At 42.8% G+C, this 23627-nt stretch overlaps 1 protein-coding gene across 1 annotated transcript in view; it reads right to left on the bottom strand.

The window, feature by feature from the left end:
- The window catches only part of LOC126335507 (UTP--glucose-1-phosphate uridylyltransferase-like), a 249487-nt gene that overhangs the window by 7833 nt on the left and 218027 nt on the right, over positions 1-23627 (bottom strand). The window contains exons 10-11 of the mRNA XM_049998861.1: positions 2425-2591; positions 2216-2320 (exon numbers count right to left, since the gene is read on the bottom strand). Coding sequence (XP_049854818.1) covers positions 2216-2320; positions 2425-2591 — 272 coding nt within the window. The remainder of the gene's footprint in view (positions 1-2215; positions 2321-2424; positions 2592-23627) is intronic.

The following is a 23627-nucleotide window of genomic DNA, read 5'->3' as shown; positions in this document are numbered from 1 at the left end:
TGCATTGTAACCTAAACTTGACGCTCGAAACCTCCGACGTTCAGTTGCGTGTTGTAACAAACACGGGCCATGGTCGGCAAGCAGCATCTGCAGGGACATGTTTACGATGACGACCGTGTTTACGAGTGTGGCTGTAGCGCACTGTTGTGGTTTGGTCTAGCTGTCGCAGTGTCCGCATGTAACGCTTGCTGGTATTGTTATTCTGCATTCGTCTACGCACGCAGACCAACTGTAGTACACCGTGTTACCAAACGTCTGTGATAGTGTAGTGTTGTAGGAACTGTGACCATGGTGTATTCGAACTCTGAAAAGGCGATACTCATCTATGGCGAGCGTCGACGAAATGCAGCTGAAGCCTGCAGGGTGTATGCGGAACAGTAACCGGACAGAGCATCCAACGTGCCACACATTGCAAAACATCTACCGCCAACTGTATGCAACAGGTATGGTCGTAGCACTCAGACGGGTCCGTAACAGGCCCGTCACAGGAGAAGCGGGTGCAGCTGGTGTGTTAGCTGCTGTTGACGTGAACCCACACATGAGTACACGGGACGTTGCGAGAGCCGGTGGACTCAGTCAAAGTAGTGTCATGCGCCTACTGCATCGTCACCGCTTTCACCCGCTTCATGTGTCGCTACATCAGCAATTACATGGTGATGACTTTAATCATCGAGTGCAATTCTGTCAATGGGCATTAACAGACAATGCGTTGCAGTTCTACCTGTTTACCGATGAAGCGGGTTTCACAAACCACGGGGCAGTGAATCTACGGAACATGCATTACTAGCCCGTGGACAATCCTCGCTGGCCCAGACAGGTAGAGCGACAGCGACCGTGGACTGTAAATGTATGGTGCGGAATCATTGGCGACCACCTCATTGGTCCTCACTTCATTACAGGGGCCCAAACAGCTGCAACATACATCGCGTTTCTAGAGAATGATCTTCCAACGTTGCTCGAAAATGTCCCACTGGAAACGCGTCGACGTATGTGGTGCACCTGCACATTCCGCAATTAACACTAGGCTGACCTTTGACAGGATGTTCGACGGGCGTTTCATAGGACGTGGAGGACGCATAAATTGGCCAGCCCGTTCTCCTGATGTCACATCTCTGGACTTCTTTCTGTGAGGTACAACCCCAGAGGATATGAAACAACGTATTATGGCAGCCTGCGGCGACATTACACCAGATGTACTGCGGCGTGTACGACATTCATTACGCCAGAGATTGCAATTGTGTGCAGCAAATGATGGCCACCACATTGAACATCTATTGGCCTGACATGTCGGGACGCACTCTATTCCACTCCGTAATTGAAAACGGAAACCACGCGTGTACCTGTACCTCACCCCTCATGGTAATGTACATGTGCGTCAGTGAAAAAGACCAATAAAAAGGTGTTAGCATGTGGACGTAATGTGCTGTTCCAGTCTCTTCTGTACCTAAGGCCCATCACCGTTCCCTTTGGATCCATATGTAATTCGGTGCTCTCCGATACACACGATCGAACAGCGGAGGAGTGGTACTCAAGCGTCAACTTTAGGTTACAATATCTCCGGATGTAATTAACATTTTACAATGCAACAAACGGCACTGATTACGTATTTGTTTATATGTTCAGATGTGCTAACAAAACTAACGGGGTTCCATTTAAAAAAACGTATGTTTGTGTTAAAAACATACTTCCGTGCATTTTTTTATGGTTTGTATTAACCAATTACACTAGACCCTCTCCTCACGTTCGGTCTGTGGAATCGATTCGTCAGTATTTGATGTGGTTTACGATATATATCCAACTCTAATGTTAGGTGACTCACCCTGTATAAAGACATATAGTTTACAATGATAAACAACTTGGCTTAACTCATGTTACACAAAAATGTTTGAAACTCGCACAAATAAACAATTCCATGATGATATCATTTCCTATGGTACCACTGACATTAAACGTGTAATCAAAACTCTCGTACGTGTGTAAGATATTATGTTAGTCAATAACGCCTAAAAAATTTAGTATTATTACAACAGCGCATGAAATAATATTATAGCCTAGAAACTAAGTACTGCCGGCCTTTCAAGCGTGTAGTTTTTTAACATATCATGTACTTCTAGAAGTATTTATCGCATATCAGATGTATGTAGTGTCTAATTTTAGCGGACTGGTTGTAAACATGGAATTAAAGTAGGGCCTTGAAAGTTGCATAACTACTAACCTTTAAAGATACTCCCTTAGAAAAATAAACGTTTCCAGATACTGTTAGAAATTCCAATTCCAGAATATCTGGGATATTTTGAAATCTGGCCAGAAAGTCCTTCACCTGCAAACAAAAGATACAATGATTATAATGAAATCCAGGGGAAGTGGTATACTTACAAGTGTACTTCATAAGACTTCTTCCTTGGAAGACGGCATACTTCATACCTCCTTATAATACTCTTCAGAAAGGTGAACAAGGGGTACCGTGTCACTTCCTCGAAGAGGATTCATTGAAAGTGATCCGTTCTTCAATTTATACAGATTGCTCATCACCAGCAACAGATCAGAAGTTTTTTTAACTGGTAAAAAGCGACGGCGTGGAACGTTGACTCCTAAACAGTAGTAAAACAAACTTTCAGGCAGTTAAAGTATTACTTTACGTTAAAGTGAACAAAAAATAAAAGGGGAATGCGTACATAATTTTAAGCACTGCAAAATTGCTGTATTTTGGCTTATTTTAGCAACCTGACACACATGTCTTTATCTTCATATGTGTCACGTATGGGTAAGAGAAGTTGTAAATAATTATTACATTCAGTTTCTAACGAAGGAATATTTTAAGATATTTGACATGTGCTATCTACACAGGGTAAAGCAGCTAAGACAGGCCACCTCAAATATGTTCAGAATGAATAAATACATCGAGATGAGGTTTCCGCCAGTTTACGGTGGGCAACGTGGCAAATTTCCTAACGTTCGCAAGTAATTTTTATCGTTTACAATCGCCTAGTAACGACACTGATTGCTGTTTCTAATGGAACTATATACTTCATTCTGTGGCATTTGAAAGAAGCTTCTAAGGGAATTTCGACGACATAACCTCTGTGGGACTTGATCAAACAGTATCAAGATCACGTCGGCACAAACCACTGTCCCGCGTCCTACTATAGAAAAAGTAAGCAGGCACGGTTCGTGTGTCTATTATCACGGCTGTCATGCAAGTGCTCATAATGTTGACCTTGAGCACTGCTAAACGCTATAAAGTTATTTGGAGAAGCAACAGTGCACGTTGAATTCAATGTGGAGTTAACGTCAGCACAGGTCCGTGCTATAGGGCATTTACGCCTTCGGGAGTCCTCGGTGTTCCCTAACAAATCTCTTATTTTAATTTTCAGCACATATAAAAGTATACACGTGTTAAGTTTGGTACGTGTGCAGACCATTTTGCGTTTCCTAAACGAGTGTCCCAGTACTCTCCAAATGCTCTCTAAAGACGGTCGGTCATTACGCATTCGAAATGGCAGGGATATCCGTCAAATTGGTACCACACTGATTGTTTTATATCCAATGGCATGTCTTCCATAACTGCGGCAGCAGCATATCTTAGAAACCTGAGATTTAGATTTAGATTCTCGTCGATAAAACGGAGACCAATGATGGGTGTCCTGAGAAACACGCACCAAATATTGATAGACAATGACCGTTGTTTTTATCCATTCCTTTGAGTCACCGTGGATTTTCTACTGACGATGCTTCTTACTTAAGCAAGTTTTTCATAGACATGCCTAATCACTTTGCTCTTTTCGTAGAGATGTTTGCAGTATGACAAGCTACAGTTATTACATATTCTTTAAGTGATTTCACAACGAACTTACTGACAATAACTTCACCGCATCCAACTTTGCTAAATCCGCTTTTTCACGGATAGAGAACCGCACTCGTTACATGTGCTATTAATTCTCTAATGGCCGGCCGCGGTGGCCGTGCGGTTCTGGCGGTGCAGTCCGGAAGCGCGGGACTGCTGCGGTCGCAGGTTCGAATTCTGCCTCGGACATGGGTGTGTGTGATGTCCTTAGGTTAGTTAGGTTTAAGTAGTTCTAAGTTCTAGGGGACTTATGACCTAAGATGTTGAGTCCTATAGTGCTCAGAGACATTTGAACCAATTCTCTAATGTACCACCAGCCGCATCTTAAGATCTACGGAACTTATTTTTGGTTATAATGTTTACAGATTGGGGCAAGCCTTGTTCTCTGTAGAGAAGCGCATGTTTCTAGATAATTATGCAACCACTCACAGACTTTACATGTATCGTACACTACGAAACACAAAAATGCCAAGTGTAACATTATAAGATGTTAAATGGAAGATCACATTTCTTTCCAAACAGCTACAAATTATGAAACATTCTGGCAGATAAAAACTGTATGCCGGAGCGAGACTTGAACTCGGGACCACTGCCTTTTGCGGGTAAGTGCTCTACGAACTCAGCTACCCAAGCACTACTCACGACCGCTCCTCATAGCTTCGCTTCCACCAGTACCTCGTCTCTTATCTTCCAGACTTCACAGAAGCTCTCCTGCGTAACTTGCAGAACTAGCTCTCCTGGAAGAATGGATATTGCGAAGATATGGCTCTGGCACAGCCTGGGGCACATTCCGCTGTAGAGTGAAAATTTGTTCCTGGCTACAAATCAAGTGATATTTCTTACCACAGCGAAAAATTCGACAAATGAGCGGCCTATGAGCAAAGTGATTTACTCTTGCAACATTCCCGGTGAACTTGGTATAATGCCTCGAAAGAGAACGAGTTTGAACGCATAGAGCGTAGGAGGCAAGGTCAACAAAAAATATTCATTTTGAAATGTGACGACATTACGGACTGACAAACCTCATCAATACAGCAGCATTAAACAGGGGACAGCTTTTTCGAGTGGCAGTATGTTTCTCATGCATTGTGATTGGCACGGAACTCTTTGCCTCTAGAAGTGGTGTGCATAGGGTTACATAAAAATATTCATTTGCAGAGGCCTCGCTTGAAGCTGCACTGTAAGCACGAACGTTTAACAAGGTAATTTGCATTTTCAGCAGTTAGTCTCCTTGACTCGTTCTACCTTAATGCAGACAACAATAATGTTTAGCCGCGCGTTCGGAGACGTCTTGTCACGATCCAGTTTGGTCCCATAAAGCCTTACCACAAATTTCCAAATAATGCTTAAATGCGCCTGTAAGCATACACATATCAAAAAAGTTTTGCATCAGCCCGGTTCCCAGAATTCATAAAAACAGACGATGACTGTGGATATTGTACCACAGACACAGTCCCTTTGACTCTTCAGAGATGTCACTAAACCCACCCACCCCACGGCTCGTGTTGTCTGTAGTTCAACCACAACTAGACGGTCAATACCGCAGTTCGATCGCGTCCGCATTGTTACTTTGTTTCTGGAAGGACTCTCAACAAGGGAAGTGTCCAGGCGTCTCGGAGTGAACCAAAGAAATGTTGTTCGGACATGGAGGAGATACAGAGAGACAGGAACTGTCAATGACATGCTTCGCTCAGGCCGCCCAAGGGCTACTACAGCAGTGGATGACCGCTACCTACGGATTATGGCTCGGATGAACCCTGATAGCAACGCGACCATGTTGAATAATGCTTTTCGTGCAGCCACAGGATGTCGTGTTACGACTCAAAATGTGCGCAATAGGCAGCATGATCCGCAGCTTCACTCCCGACGCCCATAGCTGTTCATTTTTGACACACAACCTACGACCCGCTTAGAGACAGAAGTGATGAAACTTTCTGCATGACCTGACCATCATTTTGCAGGACAATGCTCAAGCACGTACAGTGCAGGCTGTTACTGATTTGTTTGCCTGATGGGGCTGCTAAGTGCTATACCTCCTACTGCAGTCCCCTGACTTAAGCCCTCGTGAGTTCAACTCGATTTCTGAACTGAAGGAAACACTTCACGTCATTCGCTTCAGAACTGCTGCAAATTCGTCGGCCAATAGACCGCGCCGCTAGAACTGTCAGCACAACTGGAACTGCTAAGAGTATCCTACGACTTCCACATCACTGGCAACGGGTTATACGCAATGCTGGTGACTACTTTGAAGGTCAGTACAACTTTGAAACACGTATCTATTTTGTTTCAAGAGCTGTAAATAAATAGTTGCCACTATTAAAGTTCCAACCCTCGTATATGCTAGTACACGACTAGATGTTATCAACAGCATTGTTGTTCAGGAGCACAACACAGATTATATAATCAATTACGAAACCATGGATTATGGCTGAATATACAGTACGCATAGGAGAAATAAAGGAGTTCGAAAATCCACCGTCTGCTGAAGCACTATACAACGATGAGCGAAACATTATGACAAGTGACCGCCGCGAGATAGAATGGTGCCTGATTGTAAGCACGTGGCCAGGTAAAGAAAGTACACAGCCTGACAAAAAAAGTGAAGAACAGAGAAGATATGTTCGTATGTCATTGTAACTGTTTATACGTACTCAGCATCGCCGGGCATATAAATGATTACGGTTGCTGTCCTCTGTCACAGCCAGAGAGCATTAGCCTTATTCATATTCAGTGTTGTACTCAGGCCTAGGGTATATGAGGGACGTGAACAGCTTCAGATTTTGAGTGACGACTATGAAGGACACGCAGATGCAACATATTCGTGGGAGACAGCATTATCAGAACAGGACAGTTAACAGTCTCCATTTGGTTGGCTGATTGAGTCATCCAATATCCAGATTTTTGCGCCATTCACATGTGACAGTGGTCCGATGTTGGACTGCATTCGAATGTGAGGGAATACATAGCCGTCAAGTTTGTGGTTGACCACGTTTGACCTCCAGAAGGGAGACAAGCAGTATTGTCCACCAGGCACGTTGTAACTCCTTCACATCTGGGTTTGCCATCCGAGAACAAGTAATGGACTCCCTGCAACATTTTGTATCCCCCCATACAATTGGGTTGAGACTAGCAATAGCCGGTCTAGAGAATTACGGCCGCATATGTAGGCTGCTGCTAAGACCCGCCAAATAAATAAACATCTTTAAGTGGTTTGGACTGTTTCATTACAAAATATTTTAACATTATTGTAACCGATGACTTTCCAAGAGCGATAATGCACTGCTTCCTGGACTCGGGTACGCGCACACCGGCCCCGGATCGAATCCGCCAGGCGGATTAACGACGAGGGCCGGTGTGTCGGCCAGCCTGGAAGTGGTTTTTAGGCAGTTTTCCACATCCCACTAGGTGAATACCGGGCTGGTCCCCACGTTCCGCCTCAGTTACACGCGTCGCAGACATTTGAAACATGTCCGCACTCTTTCACGATTTACACTAGACGCAGACAGTTGGGATACACTGATTCCGTCCTGGGGGGTATGGGGTGGCGGCAGGAAGGGCATCCGGCCATCCCTAAAACTAACACTGCCTTATCCGTTGTAACCACGCCGACTCTGCAATCGCTGCGGGACTATGGCGTAAGCGAAAGAGAGGAAGTGTAGACTGCTGCTAACATCGGTTGTATTTGGGGAGGTGCCATGACTGGAAGCGTGAACTGCGATTGAATGGCGTTGCGCTGTGTTCAGCGAGGAATCATGCTCCTGCCCTACTCCAGATGACTATCATTGGCAAGTACGGTGGTGAGGCACTGAGTTATAAGTCCCAGTGTCGTGGTGTGCCATCGGAGACGACTTCAGGTCACGGCGGGTACTGATGGAATTCTGGCGGCACAGTGACACGTGCATACTCCGTCCTTACGTGTTACCTCTCTTGCACAGAATCGTGCTGACTTTTTTCAGTAGGACAATGCTTGGCCACAAACGTCATATGTCGCTATTAACCATTCTCATTATATTCTTCATTATAAAATAATCCCAACTGCACAAAGAAGTTTATCAATTTAATGGTGACCGGTTACGACCACTGTTCTGGCATATTGCTCCTAGAGTGGCGCCTGCTCCTCGCTATCTTCAGCAGACTTCCATGGGCGATGTACAGAACAGTGGTCGAAACCGGTCGCCAGTAAATAAATAAACATCTTTAAGTGGTTGGGACTCTTTCATTACAAAAAAATTAACATTACTGTAGCCGATGACTTTCCAATAGAATCATGGTAAAAAGTTTCAAAAAAAATTATCTGAGTGATGTTGAAGTACGCCCACGTTCAGTAAAATCCCCAGATCTGTCCTCGATAGAACATGTGTGGGACCAGCTCAGACAACTACGTTCCAGTGGCAGTATCTAAGATATCAATGACTAGCTACAACAGCTGTGAGCCAACTTCCCCAGGGAGAGTATACAGCTGCTGTACAACTCCCTTCACAACCGACTCAGTGCCTGCAGCCAGAGGGGGTGCAACATCATACTGATGCACTAAAGTTGACTCAATATTGTACCACTGAAATTTCATCACATACCATATCAGTCAGTGAAGTTTCATTTCGTTTCTTCTTCCCCTCCTGACGCTTCATTTTTTTGTCACTCAGTGTATAAGGGAAGCAAACACAAATGGTTGTTCATTCCAAAGACGATACGGACAACAAATGGGGTTCAAAATGGTTCAAATGGCTCTAAACACTATGGGACTTAACATCTGAGGTCATCAGTCCCCTAGACTTGGAGCTACTTAAACCTAACTAACCTAAGTTCATCATACACATCCATGCCCGAGGCAGGATTCGAACCTGCGACCGTAGCAGCAGCGCTGTTCCGGACTGAAGCGCCTAGAACCGCTCGGCCACAACGGCCGGCAATAAATGGGGAAGTTTACAGGTACAGGCGACTTTGACACAAGGCAGCTATCAGAAGTTAGGTTGCTTTTGTCATCATAATCTAAAGAAAGAGTTGAAGGACAGTGAAAACATCAGCAGGCGATAATGTGGCGGACATTCACTCCTCATCACAGAACGTGAACGTCTGAGGCTTGTCGACTATGTAAAGCATGATATGCGGCGATCTCTGATAGGTCTGACGACAGAGTACGATTCTACCGCAGGCAGAATTTTTTCAGAGCACACGTTTTTGCGCACAGTGTTCAATATCAAGCTCCACGGCAGACGTCCCTTACGTGTTCCCAAACTGACCCAATGACATCAACAATTACGATTACAGTGGCCACCCGTTATCGAGATTGGACCCCGTTATCGAGATTGGACCGTGGATCAATGGAAATGTGTCACCTTGTGGGATGACTGACGTTTTCTATTACGTCATCCAGGCAAAGGGCTCGGCTACTAGCAACGGGCGCTGCGTCATGGACACAGGCCGTTGCGAGGAGTGTCATGCTAAGGCAGAAATTCACCTCGGTAGTAATCGAACGCACCAGGACAAATGTGGATTACATGAACATTATTGCTGATCAATTGCATCCTCTTATGTTTGATATCTCCCAGACGGCGATTGCACCTTCCAGTATGATAACTGTCTGTGCTAGAGTTGTTTGAGGAGTATGGTATTGCACTCACGATGATGTCTTATCCACCAGATTCGTCTTTTCTCAAGCCAAAGGAGCACCACTGAGATGTTATCGGACGGCACCTCCGTGTCCACACACTACCGTCCTGTAATTTACGGGAATCGCTTGATTTCTGCCTAGACATCCGGTGTCACATACTTCTCAGGACCTATCAATGATTTTTCGAATCCATGTCACACAGAACCGCTGCTTTCCAAAGGTGGGCCAACATGTTGCTGGTCAAGTAGTCATAACGTTTTGGCTTACCAATGTCTACTAAGAGGCGCCACGCTTAAGTCACAGCAGCTTTTAGGCATGCCAGCTGGCACGAGATCTACAGTCTGAACTATTAACATTGCACGCCTACTACATTAACAATGCAATGGCTGAAGTTTTCCTACACCGGTGTTGCACATGCGCACAGGGCACTTTTTCTTATTGTCCCTCTCATTCCTTTGTCAGGGGCATCTCGTGGCGTGACTATTAAAACAGCAACGCCAGGAAGGTTAGCAAATAACGAAATTTTAGTTTACTACTTTCGTGTGCATTTTCTTTTACTGCTCATACTTTGAGAGAGAAAAAAAAACACTGCAATTTTACTGTGATGAACGATCAGGACTGTCTTTATGGACTGTGAGCAAATTTTAGCTTTTGACCAACATTGTATCAATAAGTGTGTGCATTTGATTTCTTTGTTGTTGTAATTGTGGAAAAATTTTAACAAATACGTATTGGCCAGTGCCCAAAACAATTAGTAAACTTTTTGTGGAGAGCATGGGGGCTATGTAGGTAGGCTGTGTGGGTTTTTTATTGGTAACGCCACGTAGCACTCTGTATGAAGATCACTGGCTGTTCTGTGTGCAGTCTGTGGCTGGTTTGCATTGTTGTCTGCCATTGTAGTGTTGGGCAGTTGGCTGTTAGCGGCGCGTAGCGTTGCGCAGTTGGAGGTGAGCCGCCAGCAGTGGTGGATGTGGGGAGAGAAATGGCGGAGTTTTGAAAGTTGTAAGACTGGATGTGATGAACTGCTATATATATTATGACTATTTACATGGAAGAACCCTGGAGATACTAAAAGGTATCAGATAGATTATATAATGGTAAGACAGAGATTTAGGAACATTTCCAGGAGCAGATGTGGACTCTGACCACAATCTATTGCTTATGACCTGTAGATTAAAACTGAAGAAACTGCAAAAAGGTGGGAATTTAAGGAGATGGGACCTGGACAAACTGAAAGAACCAGTGGTTGTACAGAGTTTCAGGGAGAGCATAAGGGAACAATTGACAGGAATGGGGGAAAGAAATACAGTAGAAGAAGAATGGGTAGCTCTGAGGGATGAAGTAGTGAAGGTAGCAGAGGATCAAGTAGGTAAAAAGACGAGGGCTAGTAGAAATCCCTGGCTAACAGAAGAAATATTGAATTTAATTGTTGAAAGGAGAAATATAAAAATGCAGTAAATGAAGCAGGCAAAAAGGAATACAAACGTCTCAAAAATGAGATCGACAGGAAATGCAAAATGGCTAAGCAGGGAGGGCTAGAGGACAAATGTAAGGATCTAGAGTCTTATCTCACTAGGGGTAAGATAGATACTGCCTACAGGAAAATTAGAGAGACCTTTGGAGATAAGAGAACCACTTGTATGAACATCGAGAGCTCAGATGGAAACCCAGTTCTAAGCAAAGAAGGGAAAGCAGAAAGGTGGAAGGAGTATATAAAGGGTCTATACAAGGGTGATGTACTTGAGGACAATATTATGGAAATGGAAGAGGATGTAGATGAACATGAAATGGGAGATACGACATTGCGCGAAGAGTTTGACAGAGCACTGAAAGACCTAAGTAGTAACACGGCTACGGGAGTAGACAACATTCCATTAGAACTATTGATGGCCTTGGGAGAGCCAGTCCTGATAAAACTCTACCATCTGGTGAGCAAGATGTATGAGACAGGCGAAATACCATCAGACTTCAAGAAGAATATAATAATTCCAATCCCAAAGAAAGCAGGTGTTGACAGATATGAAAATTACCGAACTATCAGTTTAATAAGTCACAGCTGCAAAATACTAACACGAATTCTTTACAGACGAATGGAAAAACTAGTAGAAGCCGACCTCGGGGAAGATCAGTTTGGATTCCTTAGAAATACTGGAACACGTGAGGCAATACTGACCTTACGATTTATCTTAGAGGAAAGATTAAGGAAATGCAAACCTACGTTCCTAGCATTTGTAGACTTAGAGAAAGCTTTTGACAATGTTGACTGGAATACTCTCTTTCAAATTCTAAAGGTGGCAGGGGTAAAATACAGGGAGCGAAAAGCTATTTACAATTTGTACAGAAACCAGACGGTAGTTATAAGAGTCGAGGGACTTGAAAGGGAAGCAGTGTTTGGTAAGGGAGTGAGACAGGGTTGTAGCCTCTCTCCGATGTTATTCAATCTGTATATCGAGCAAGCGGTAAGGGAAACAAAATAAAAATTCGGAGTAGGTATTAATATCCATGAAGAAGAAATGAAAACTTTGAGGTTTGCCGATGACATTGTAATTCTGTCAGAGACAGCAAATTGTTGTTGGTTGTTTTAGGGAAGGAGACCAGACAGCGAGGTCATCGGTCTCATCGGATTAGGGAAGGACGGGAAAGAAAGTCGGCCGTGCCCTTTGAAAGGAACCATCCCGGCATTTGCCTGGAGTGATTTAGCGAAATCACGGAAAAACTAAACCTGGATGGCCGAACGCGGGATTGTACCGTCGTCCTCCCGAATGCGAGTCCACTGTATAACCACTGCGCCGCCTCGCTCGGTGACAGTAAAGGACTTGGAAGAGCAGTTGAATGGAATGGATAATGTCTTGAAAGGAGGATATAACATGAACATCAACAAAAGCAAAACGAGTATAATGGAATGTAGTCGAATTAAGTTGGGTGATGCTGAGGGAATTAGATTAGGAAATGAGACACTTAAAGTAGTAAAGGAGTTTTGCTATTTTGGGAGCAAAGTAACTGACCATGGTCGAAGTAGAGAGGATATAAAATGTAGACTGGCAATGGCAAGTGAAGCGTTTCTGAAGAAGAGAAATTTGTTAACATTGAGTATAGATTTAAGTGTCAGGAAGTCATTTCTGAAAGTATTTGTATGGAGTGTAGCCATGTATGGAAGTGAAACGTGGACGATAAATAGTTTGGACAAGAAGAGAATAGAAGCTTTCGAAATGTGGTGCTACAGAAGAACGCTGAAGATTAGATGGGTAGATCACATAACTAATGAGGAAGTATTGAATAGGGTTGGGGAGAAGAGAAGTTTGTGGCACAACTTGACCAGAAGAAGGGATCGGTTGGTAGGACATGTTCTGAGGCATCAAGGGATCACCAATTTAGTATTGGAGGGCAGTGTGGAGGGTAAAAATCGTAGAGGGAGACCAAGAGATGAATACACTAAGCAGATACAGAAGGATGTATGTTGCAGTAGGTATTGGGAGATGAAGAAGCTTGCACAGGGTAGAGTAGCATGGAGAGCTGCATCAAACCAGTCTCTGGACTGAAGACCACAATAACAACATTAAGGTAAATACATTGTTTGTTCTCTATTAAAATCTTTCATTTGCTAAATATGCCTATCAGTAGTTAATGCCTTCCGTAGTTTGAATCTTTTATTTAGCTGGCAGTAGTGGCACTCGCTGTATTGCAGTAGCTTGAGTGAGGTAAGTGATTTGTGAAAGGTATAGGTTAATGTTAGTCAGAGCCATTCTTTTGTAGGGATTATTGAATGTCAGATTGCGTCGCGCTAAAAATATTGTGTGTCAGTTTAAGCACAGTCTTGTATAATTTTTCTAAGGGGACGTTTCAACACTGTAATAGGATAAATACTTGATTAACCTTTTAATTTATTTGGGAGTATACAAGGTGAGAAATTTAACGCACAGAGCTGTCACATTGGCTAGCAGCAATGGCTCAAGCCTGGCTGAGCATAAAGTAGAACTGATCTTAAATGAGAGATATGGGTATGTCATTCCATTTTTATCACGAGGTTGCATCGTGGGCTACGTGTTGATCTGATGGTTCAAATGGATCTGAGCACTATTGAACTTAACTTCTAAGATCATCAGTCCCCTAGGACTTAGAACTAATTAAACCTAACTAACCTAAGGACATCACACATATCCATGCCCGAGGCAGTATTCGAACCTGCGACCGTAGCGGTCGCGCGGTTCCAGACTGTAGTACCTAGAACCGCTCGGCCACCCCGGCCGGCAGAGTTCATCAGTTGTATGGGTGGTGAGGGGCGGCGCGTTAGACTATCAGCAACCCATGAACATGAACGAGATTTTCACTCTGCAGCGGAGTGTGCGCTGATATGGAACTTCCTGGCAGGTTAAAACTGTGTGCCGGGCCGAGACTCGAACTCGGGACCATTGTCTTCTCGCGAGAAAGTGCTCTACCAACTGAGCTACCCAAGCACGGCTCATGCCCCGTCCTCACAGCTTTACTACTGCCAGTACCTCGTCTCCTGCCTTCCAAACTTTGAGGAAGCTCTCCTGCGAACCATGCAGAACTAGCATTCCTGAAATAAAGGATATTGCAGAGAGCCCCCATGCTGTGGCTAAGCCATGTCTCCTCAACATCCTTTCTTTCAGGAGTGCTAGTTCTGCATGGTTCGCAGGAGAGCTTCTGTAAAGTTTGGAAGGTAGAAGACAAGGTATTGGCAGAAGTAAGGCTGTGAGGACGGGGCATGAGTCGTGCTTAGGTAGCTCAGTTGGTAGACCACTTGCCCGCGAAAGGCAATGGTCCCGCGTTCGATTCTCGGTCCGGCACACAGTTTTAATCTGCCGGGAAGTTTCAACCCATGAACATGTTTGCACCGGGTAAATGACCCGGATAACGTGATGGTAAGAGCAACAATTATCTTTTTTTCGACTAATCATTATCCAGTTTAACTGACAGTGCTAACGTCGAGCCCCAGCCGAACATTGGAAGACCGTACTGCTTCAATAGTCTAATGTTAAATTAATTATGTTAGTATTTCACTCCCACTTTCTCTGGTTTAGGTACATCACGTATATGGTATTATTAATTTACTTCTGATCCACGTCGTATGTTTTTGTAGAGTTTTTTCATCTGAAGATCCAACTACAGTATCATGAAAACGATTGTACAAAATTCTAGAATAAAAAATTATCAACAACACTGTGATTTCCAAAAGTTTCTTTAGAAGATTTTAACAAAATTTCGTAAAGAGACAACATGTGTAAACTAAGTTGTTGATGCCCAAATGTAAAAATTATTCATTTTTAGAGCAGAAAGAGTGGAAGAATATAGCAATGATAACCATCTTGTCTGAATGAGTAACATGTACCGTTCGAACTGCGATGGGTAGTAGAAGATTGGAGGCAATTCTACTTCAGACAGATATTATCATTCATCCTTTAGTTGTCCACGGACTGTGGTATCATATTCTGACCTGAGATTCATTCAGAATATACTACCAAGGACCACGAAGGACTATCCCTGATACCGATTTTTACGGTTATGCTCTCGAAGAAGACAACAGTCTCAGCTTGTTTTAGCCATTGGAAGTCTAATGTCGTCGAATTTTGGCCACGACGGAGTTCACGAAGCTGCTATGTGTGCAAAACGACCAGTCGCATGCACACCCCTCAGCGGTTTTCATTGCGCCGTTTGTTCTCAGTGGGTGCCCCAATGTGTGCACAGATCAATACGGAAAATTTCTTTTCATGGATATGTTCCTATTTAGCTTCCTCAGAGGCAAATTCCTTGATAGGTGAAGACCATTGCACTTACAACAACCATCTGCTCAGCGATCTGAAAAATGACAATTTGTATGATTTTTAACGAAATTAACTTCCATTTGTAACCATTAATTGCCCATTTACAAATGAATCTATACATTTTTCATTGTTCTTTTGCGTTATAATATGTGTTCCAAATTACATTGTCATATCCACGCAACACTACTTCTTTATGTAACTGAGACTGTAAAGAATAATTAAAGTACTGAAATGTAATTCTGTTATAAACAGCAACTTTGCTGTAACAAGCTGGATCACCAATAACGGATTTTTTCACATGAGGTTATAACTATTCCGTTTATATGCGTATGCTTTAAACGAGGAATAAAGAGGGAGTGTGAGAGAAAAAGTGAGATTCTGAAAACGCTGCGAAACTCCTCTTTGCACACGATTTTCTCGTAAATTCGAGACAGAAGGCATAAACCGGTAGTTGTCCGCAATGAATGAACGAAACACAAATAAAATTTACATTGCTGTCGATGGACCATTGGACTTTCCTTACTAAACTGTGGCGTATTTCAAGCAAATTGCAGCAATTTCCATAAATCATGGCGTTGAATACGAAAACGAATCGAGGCAGCAGGTTTCATTCCGTACCTACGGATCAACGTAAAATTTTTATCGTTGGTGGCTTAGCACTAGTGAGGATACTGTGTTACTGGACCAGAAGGGAGTTACAACGAGAAAACCAGAAGTTACCATTCATGCTTTAAAAAATCTGCATTCAAACATATGCATATTTGAAAGCAAAGCGAGACAGCAAAAGACCTTTAACTTATATTTTTTCACAATTATTTTTTTAATTTCAATAAATGTTTCGAAGATAAGATTCTCATTCAACGACTTTATGACTATAACAAGGATGTTAATTAGGATGACCGTAGCAGACAAGGAACTTGTTATTTAACTAGCTGATTATCTGGAGTTGCACGCTACCTGTTTATCACAATCTTATATTTGATAGGAAGATGGATGAATGTGTAACTATGTATTTGATTACGTCTTTTTCCTTCTCACTGCCTTTATTTTCTCATCTCGCTCCTAAGCGTGTCAGAAGTGTCTTACCTGCACAATAATTTTTTTTCTACATCCTAGGATACGTAGGAACCAAGTTCGGCAACCATCGTTCATTCGACTGGTTTTGTGTTGTACTCCTTCTCTTCTTACCTTGTGCTAATCTTTTCATGCCTACGTATCTAGCACACACAACATTCTCTATAATCTGTTTCGCATATTCCAGTTTCTGTCTCCTCGCAGTTTTCTGTCTCTCAATTGCGAAGTCCACTGGCAAAATAACTATTCGTAGATGTCCTAGCAGATGTCCCACTAACTTGTTGCTTCTTCTGGTAAAGATCTTCCCAAGATCCCTTTCCTCACCAAGCCTTCGTAGTATTCCTTAATTTTGTGCATTATCTGTCCAATTAATTTCGAACATTCTTTGATACCACAACATTCATAACACTTCCAGTTTCTCACTCTCCGGATAACCGATGATCCACGTAACGCTTCCATACAATGGTTGCACTCTAAGCGTACACTTTCAGAAATTTCTTCATATGTTACAAATCAATATCACACAGCTGTAGAGCTCTTTCATGGACGAAAGCAGTTTTCACTTGTTCCAAACTACTTTTGGTATCTTCTAGCCTTCAGCCACCTTATATGATCTAGATTGTTATACGAGTGTTTCGGAAATTCCCATTACAAACTTCTAGAACCTGTAAAGGAGAGTGATTACACAATATTTTGAATAAGAACCCGTGCCCGGAAACGTACCGTTTCCGTTCTACAGCGGTTTCAGTTCAGATGTGCAACGTGTCCACCTCAGCAAAGGGAAAGAGAAAAGTCTCAGAGTTGTTTGTCTGATATGCATTAGGGTAGACAGGATGACGTATGGTACGTCAAACGGTCACCTGATGTCACTCTGCGTCTGCCATCTTGCGAGAGCTTTTCAATTTCTGTGCGTCTCCGATACAGTAAACATAATTCGGTACACGTTTTCGGAATTCACAGACATGCTTCTTGTCTACAGTGAAGCTCGAGGTAATGGAAAAGCTGTTAGTGGGCTGTATCCTGCAAGTTTTCATCAACGCAGCACGCCATCACACAAATTTTTTGCCTAAGTTACGCAGCAGCTTCGAGAAACAGATTCCTTCACCGTGAGGAGGCAGGAATGTGGTTGCTCCACGGCAATGACGCACGTGCGAATTTGAAGAAGATGTACGTCATCGCATTGAAACGAAAATTAAATGATCGTATGGCATTTATTGGCCGGGATATCCCCTTCGGGCTTCGGCCGTCATATTGCAAGTCTTTTTAGTTGACGCCACTTCGGCGACTTGCTTGTCAATGATGATGAAAATGATGATGAAGGACAAACAACACCCAGTCCCCTGCCGGGAATCGAACCTGTTCCCCCTCGCGTTGAACAAAACCTGTCAACGACTATACGAACAATTGCGCGTGCGGTGGGTGTTAGCCACAGTATCGTCTGGGACATGGTGCGTGAGCGACAATTACGTCCGTACCTCTTACAATGAGTACACGCTAAGGCTGTAGCCGGTTTTCCACAAGGCGTTGACAGCTGCACGAGTCTCCTGCACCTCTGCATCGACACTCCCTTGTTCCCACGTCGAGTTCCGTTCGCGGATGAATGTAAGTTCACTGGGGACTGTGTTTTGAATTCGCGAAACACCCATGCCTCAGCAGACGAAACCCATCGTACACCGTTTTGGTATTAACGTGTGAGCAGGTGTTCTGGACGGTCGTGTGATTGGGCTATATCTCCTTCCCCTCAAGCTAACTGGTCCGGCATACTTGATCTTCCTACAAAACGTATTGGATCCGTTCTTGGAAGCGTAATTGAATGTCCGTCGGGAAATGCGGTTTCAGCATGCCGGTACACATCTCACGTGCTGTTCGGAGACATCTCGACAGACGATATGGTGAAAGATGGATTGGTCGAGGTGGTCCATCCGCGTGGCCGCGGCGTTTGACGAATTTAACTCCTATGACTACTTTTTGTGGGGTCGTATGCAAAGTTTAATTTACGAGACTCCTGTTGTCGAAACAAAGGAAGACATGCTGGCCCAAGTTTTGGCTGCAGCGCTAGAAATGGAGAGGGTGCCCAGAACATCCTTAAAATGGCTGTAACAACGTTGGTGGTCGCCACATCGAACTTCTGTTGTAATGCGTTAGTACTGTTCTGTACGTATAGTATACTCGGTTAGTTCGGAAATATTGTTTTCCTCGAAAAATTGTAAGCAATGAGAGGAAATTAGTTACAGCTATTAATAAGAAGCTTAAAGAAAATGATGCCTCAGTGACAAAATCCGACTAAGGTAGTTCGCTTATTGTTACCAGTAAAAGTGAATATGTAACTGAAACCTCACAATTTTTCGAGGGAAACAATATTTCCGAACTAAACGAGGATCCGACTCCGTCTTTGCAAAAAGAAATTAGGTTTGCCGTTAATGATGCAAATTTTCTACTCAAACCCTATCACAAAAAGCAATTGATTAACATGAATCCCCAGCCCCCTAAATTATGGTCACAATTAAAAATTCACAAAGAAAACAACCCAAACCGCCCTATTTCATACAGTATGAACAGTGCCTACCACGACCTTGCAAAATTTTTACACGATAAATTAAAAAGCTCATACGTTTTTCAGAACAATTATTCGGTCCCTAACAGTGAAATTCTTGTTCAAAAGATTAAAGACTTGCATTGTGATCTAGATACAGAAAAAATTTCACTTGACATTAAAAACCTTTATACGAACGTACCTGTGAGGGAAACGCTGAATATAGTAGAAAATAATTTACGTTTCTTCAAAAAAGAAATCTCTGATGAGCAAGTTACCGATTTCATGAATCCCATTCAAATTGTAGTGAAATATAATTATTTCGAATTTAATGGACAATTGTATCAGCAATCTGATGGTCTAGCTATGGGTAACACACTAGCTGGTATCCTTGCAGACATCTTCATTAACTCCTTAGAAGAAAAATTTTTTAAAAATTTCTCAGCTGCAACCTTAGGTATCCTTTCATATTCCCGATATGTTGATGACATTTTTATTCTTTACAAAGGACCTATTAACGGCATAGACAATATAGTTAAATCTTCAATGAACTTCACGAGAAAATCAGTTTTACAGTTGAACTAGAAAATGAACATCGTCAATTAAATTATCTGGATTTAACTTTAACTTTAATCGACTTTAAATTTCTTTCAACATTTACCGAAAAGAAACTTGCACAGATCAAATCGTACCAGGTAGTTCTACACACCCACCATCTCATAAAAATTCCTTTTTTTCATTCCTCCATACACAGAGCTGTTTCTACGCCCTTATCCGTTGAAAACCTCAATGCTGAGATAAATTTGATTAAAACTATCTTAGTTAATAATGGATACGAACCCACTATATTAGATGATATCTTCAACCAGAAAACTAGCAACAGAGTTACTACTCTCCGTTCATCCAATACCGAACAGCAAGAAAAGAAATATTTTGCCATTCCATTTTTAGGGCCCATCTCTTACAAAATCCAGCGCCTCCTTAAAAACAGATATAACTGCAATGTTACATTCTCCACTCATAATAACCTGAAAACCAATCTCTTTCATAATTAAAATCAGTACGTTCCCCTTTGTTACATTCAGGAGTCTACAAACTCATTTGCGACACATGTCCTTCATATTATATAGGACAAACAGGGCGATCTATTTCAGTCAGATATAAAGAGCATCTATTGGGGAAAAAAGGCACTAAAATTCATAATTACTCTTTCGCTGATTATTTGCTGATCACAGGCCACAAACCTAAGGAAATTAATGAAATTAATATTCAGCACACAGAGAAAAAAGGTCGTAGACTTGATGTACTTAAGGAAATGGAAATATTCAAACACTTCTCTCTCAATGATAACCTTATTCTTAATGAACAGTTACAATTACGTAACAAGAATTTTTTCAATATCTTCAAACCTTTACTGAAGGATCCTTAAAAGATATTTTTCATCTATGTCAATTTTTCCTCGTGTTTTTTTTCTGAAATGTTGTTTTCCTCCCCATACTCGTACTGCAGTTTAATCACTTACTGCGTTTTTCTGTAACGAATTACTGAAAAAAATTTTCATAATTTCTTACTGCTTTTAAATTATAATATGTCTTCATACTATAAAATATTTAAAAGATGTAGACACATCTGCTATACAAACTGCTGTAACCTTTCTATCACATAAAGCAGATGTTACCAATTTTCATGACTAGATGGCGTGACACCTCATGTCCACATCGTGGTATTAGCCGGCGCACCCGCCACCCAGCCTGATGCCACCTCTTTCAGTATACACAAGCAGCCCTTAGCAGCAATCTTCATTTTTTAACTAGAAATGACAGTAAAACTTTTACATAGGACGTTTTATTATGTGACGTGGCCTTTTTGGTGTTAAAATTGTATGACGAGAGCTGTAATGTTCAACTTTTTACGCATGTAAGTACATCTTTATACAGGGTGTTTCAAAAATGACCGGTATATTTGAAACGGCAAAAACTAAACGAGCAGCGATAGAAATACACCGTTTGTTGCAATATGCTTGGAACAACAGTACATTTTCAGGCGGACAAACTTTCGAAATTACAGTAGTTACATTTTTCAACAACAGATGGCGCTGCAAGTGGTGTGAAAGATATAGAAGACAACGCAGTCTGTGGGTGCGCCATTCTGTACGTCGTCTTTCTGCTGTAAGCGTGTGCTGTTCACAACGTGCAAGTGTGCTGTGGACAACATGGTTTATTCCTTAGGACAGAGGATTTTTCTGGTGTTGGAATTCCACCGCCTAGAACACAGTGTTGTTGCAACAAGACGAAGTTTTCAACGGAGGTTTAATGTAACCAAAGGACCGAAAAGCGATACAATAAAGGATCTGTTTGAAAAATTTCAACGGACTGGGAACGTGATGGATGAACGTGCTGGAAAGGTAGGGCGACCGCGTACGGCAACCACAGAGGGCAACGCGCAGCTAGTGCAGCAGGTGATCCAACAGCGGCCTCGGGTTTCCGTTCACCGTGTTGCAGCTGCGGTCCAAATGACGCCAACGTCATCGTCTCATGCGCCAGAGTTTACACCTCTATCCATACGAAATTCAAACGCGGCAACCCCTCAGCGTCGCTACCATTGCTGCACGAGAGACATTCGCTAACGATATAATGCACAGGATTGATGACGGCGATATGCATGTGGGCAGCATTTGGTTTACTGACGAAGCTTATTTTTACCTGGACGGCTTCGTCAATAAACAGAACTGGCGCATATGGGGAACCTGCATCCTCAAAAAGTACTGGTCTGGGCCGCCATTTCTTCCAAAGGAATCATTGGCCCATTTTTCAGATCCGAAACGATTACTGCATCACGCTATCTGGACTTTCTTCGTGAATTTGTGGCGGTACAAACTGCCTTAGACGACACTGCGAACACCTCGTGGTTTATGCAAGATGGTGCCCGGCCACATCGCACGGCCGACGTCTTTAATTTCCTGAATGAATATTTCAATGATTGTGTGATTGCTTTGGGCTATCCGAAACATACAGGAGGCGGCGTGGATTGGCCTCCCTATTCGCCAGACATGAACCCCTGTGACTTCTTTCTGTGGGGACACTTGAAAGACCAGGTGTACCGCCAGAATCCAGAAACAATTGAACAGCTGAAGCAGTACATCTCATCTGCATGTGAAGCCATTCCGCCAGACACGTTGTCAAAGGTTTCGGGTAATTTCAGGCAGAGACTACGCCATATTATTGCTACGCATGGTGGATATGTGGAAAATATCGTACAATAGAGTTTCCCAGACCGCAGCGCCATCTGTTGTTGACAATTGTAACTACTGTAATTTCGAAAGTTTGTCTGCCTGAAAATGTACTGTTGTCCCAAGCATATTGCAACAAACGGTGTATTTCTATCGCTGCTCGTTTAGTTTTTATTGCCGTTTCAAATATACCGGTCATTTTTGAAACACCCTGTATATGAATAAGTATTACTGTCTTGTATTTTTCTTATTAATGACTAACTTTGTATCCCCCTTATTTAGGTAATATATATTCTGATGAAGAGTCCCTTAGTTTAGGAGTCGAATCCATGGTCAATTCGACTATAAATCTATTGCAACCAGTGGGCTGTCTTTACTACAAAAAATATTTTCACGGTTGCTGCACACAGCTATGTTTAAAGTTGTAATTGGACTGTGTTACACCCAATTCAGTGCCTCAAGCAGAAGTGGATGAGTAAAATATCTGAACTGAAACCGTCGTAGAACGGAAACGGTACGTTTCCGGACGTGGGTTACTATTCAAAATATTATGTACTCATTTCCTCTATAAGTCCTAGAACTTTTTAAGTCTTCGAAGTTTGTAACGGGAATTTCCGAACACCCTGAACAGAAGAATTCTTTCACTTCCATGCATACTGTGTAGATCTTAATTTTGATGTAACGCAAGCTGTTCTGTACATCTCGTTTGTACACAGTGGTGAAACAAACATCAAGACTACATAAAACAGCATTTCTGTGTGGCATGGATTCGAAAAGTCCTTGGTAGATTTTCTGGTGTATATGAGACCAATTCTCTACGCACTGGTCACGAAATTCTGGTAGATTACGGGCTGGTGGTTTTTGGGCGCGAAGCTGGTGCCTGATAACATCCCAAATGTGTTCCATCCGAGTCATCTCAGGCAAATTTCTTGAGCAAGACATCAATATGAGTTCCCTGACACACTCAAGCCACTGTGGACCGATTATGACTTTTTGGCAGAACAGTTACCCTACTGGAAGATGTTATCGATGTAGGAAAACACATCAAGCATGAGAGGACGCAGTAATGTACGTATAGTGCTTAGCTTTCGTGGTGTCTTCGATTACAACGGTAGGTCCAAGTAGAGGCCAAGGTGAACGCCCTCCACAACGTTATATTGCACCCACCGGCCAAAATCTACTGTTCTGTGCAAGCTAAAGCAGTCGTTCACCTGGATGATAACGTATCCAGGCACAGCCACCACCTGGTGTAACAAGAAACCTGTTCATTCCCACCAGGCGAGAAGTTACCATTAATCTGTAGTCCAATCTCGATGTTGTGCCCACTGTGATTGTAATTGACGATGTCGTTGGGTTAGCATGGGAACACGAAAGGGTCGTCCACTGCAGAGCCACATGTCCAACAACGTGCGTGCTCAAACTTTCTGGCAGATAAAAAGTGTGTGCCGGACCGAGACTCGATCTCGGGACCTTCTGTGAAGTTTGGAAGGTAGGAAAGGAGGTACTGGCAGAAGTTAAACTGTGAGGAAGGGGCGTGAGTCGTGCTTGGATAG

Source organism: Schistocerca gregaria, chromosome 2 (assembly GCF_023897955.1).
Source record: "Schistocerca gregaria isolate iqSchGreg1 chromosome 2, iqSchGreg1.2, whole genome shotgun sequence".
Lineage (NCBI taxonomy): Eukaryota > Metazoa > Arthropoda > Insecta > Orthoptera > Acrididae > Schistocerca > Schistocerca gregaria.
This window is presented reverse-complemented; position numbering and strand designations above follow the sequence as displayed.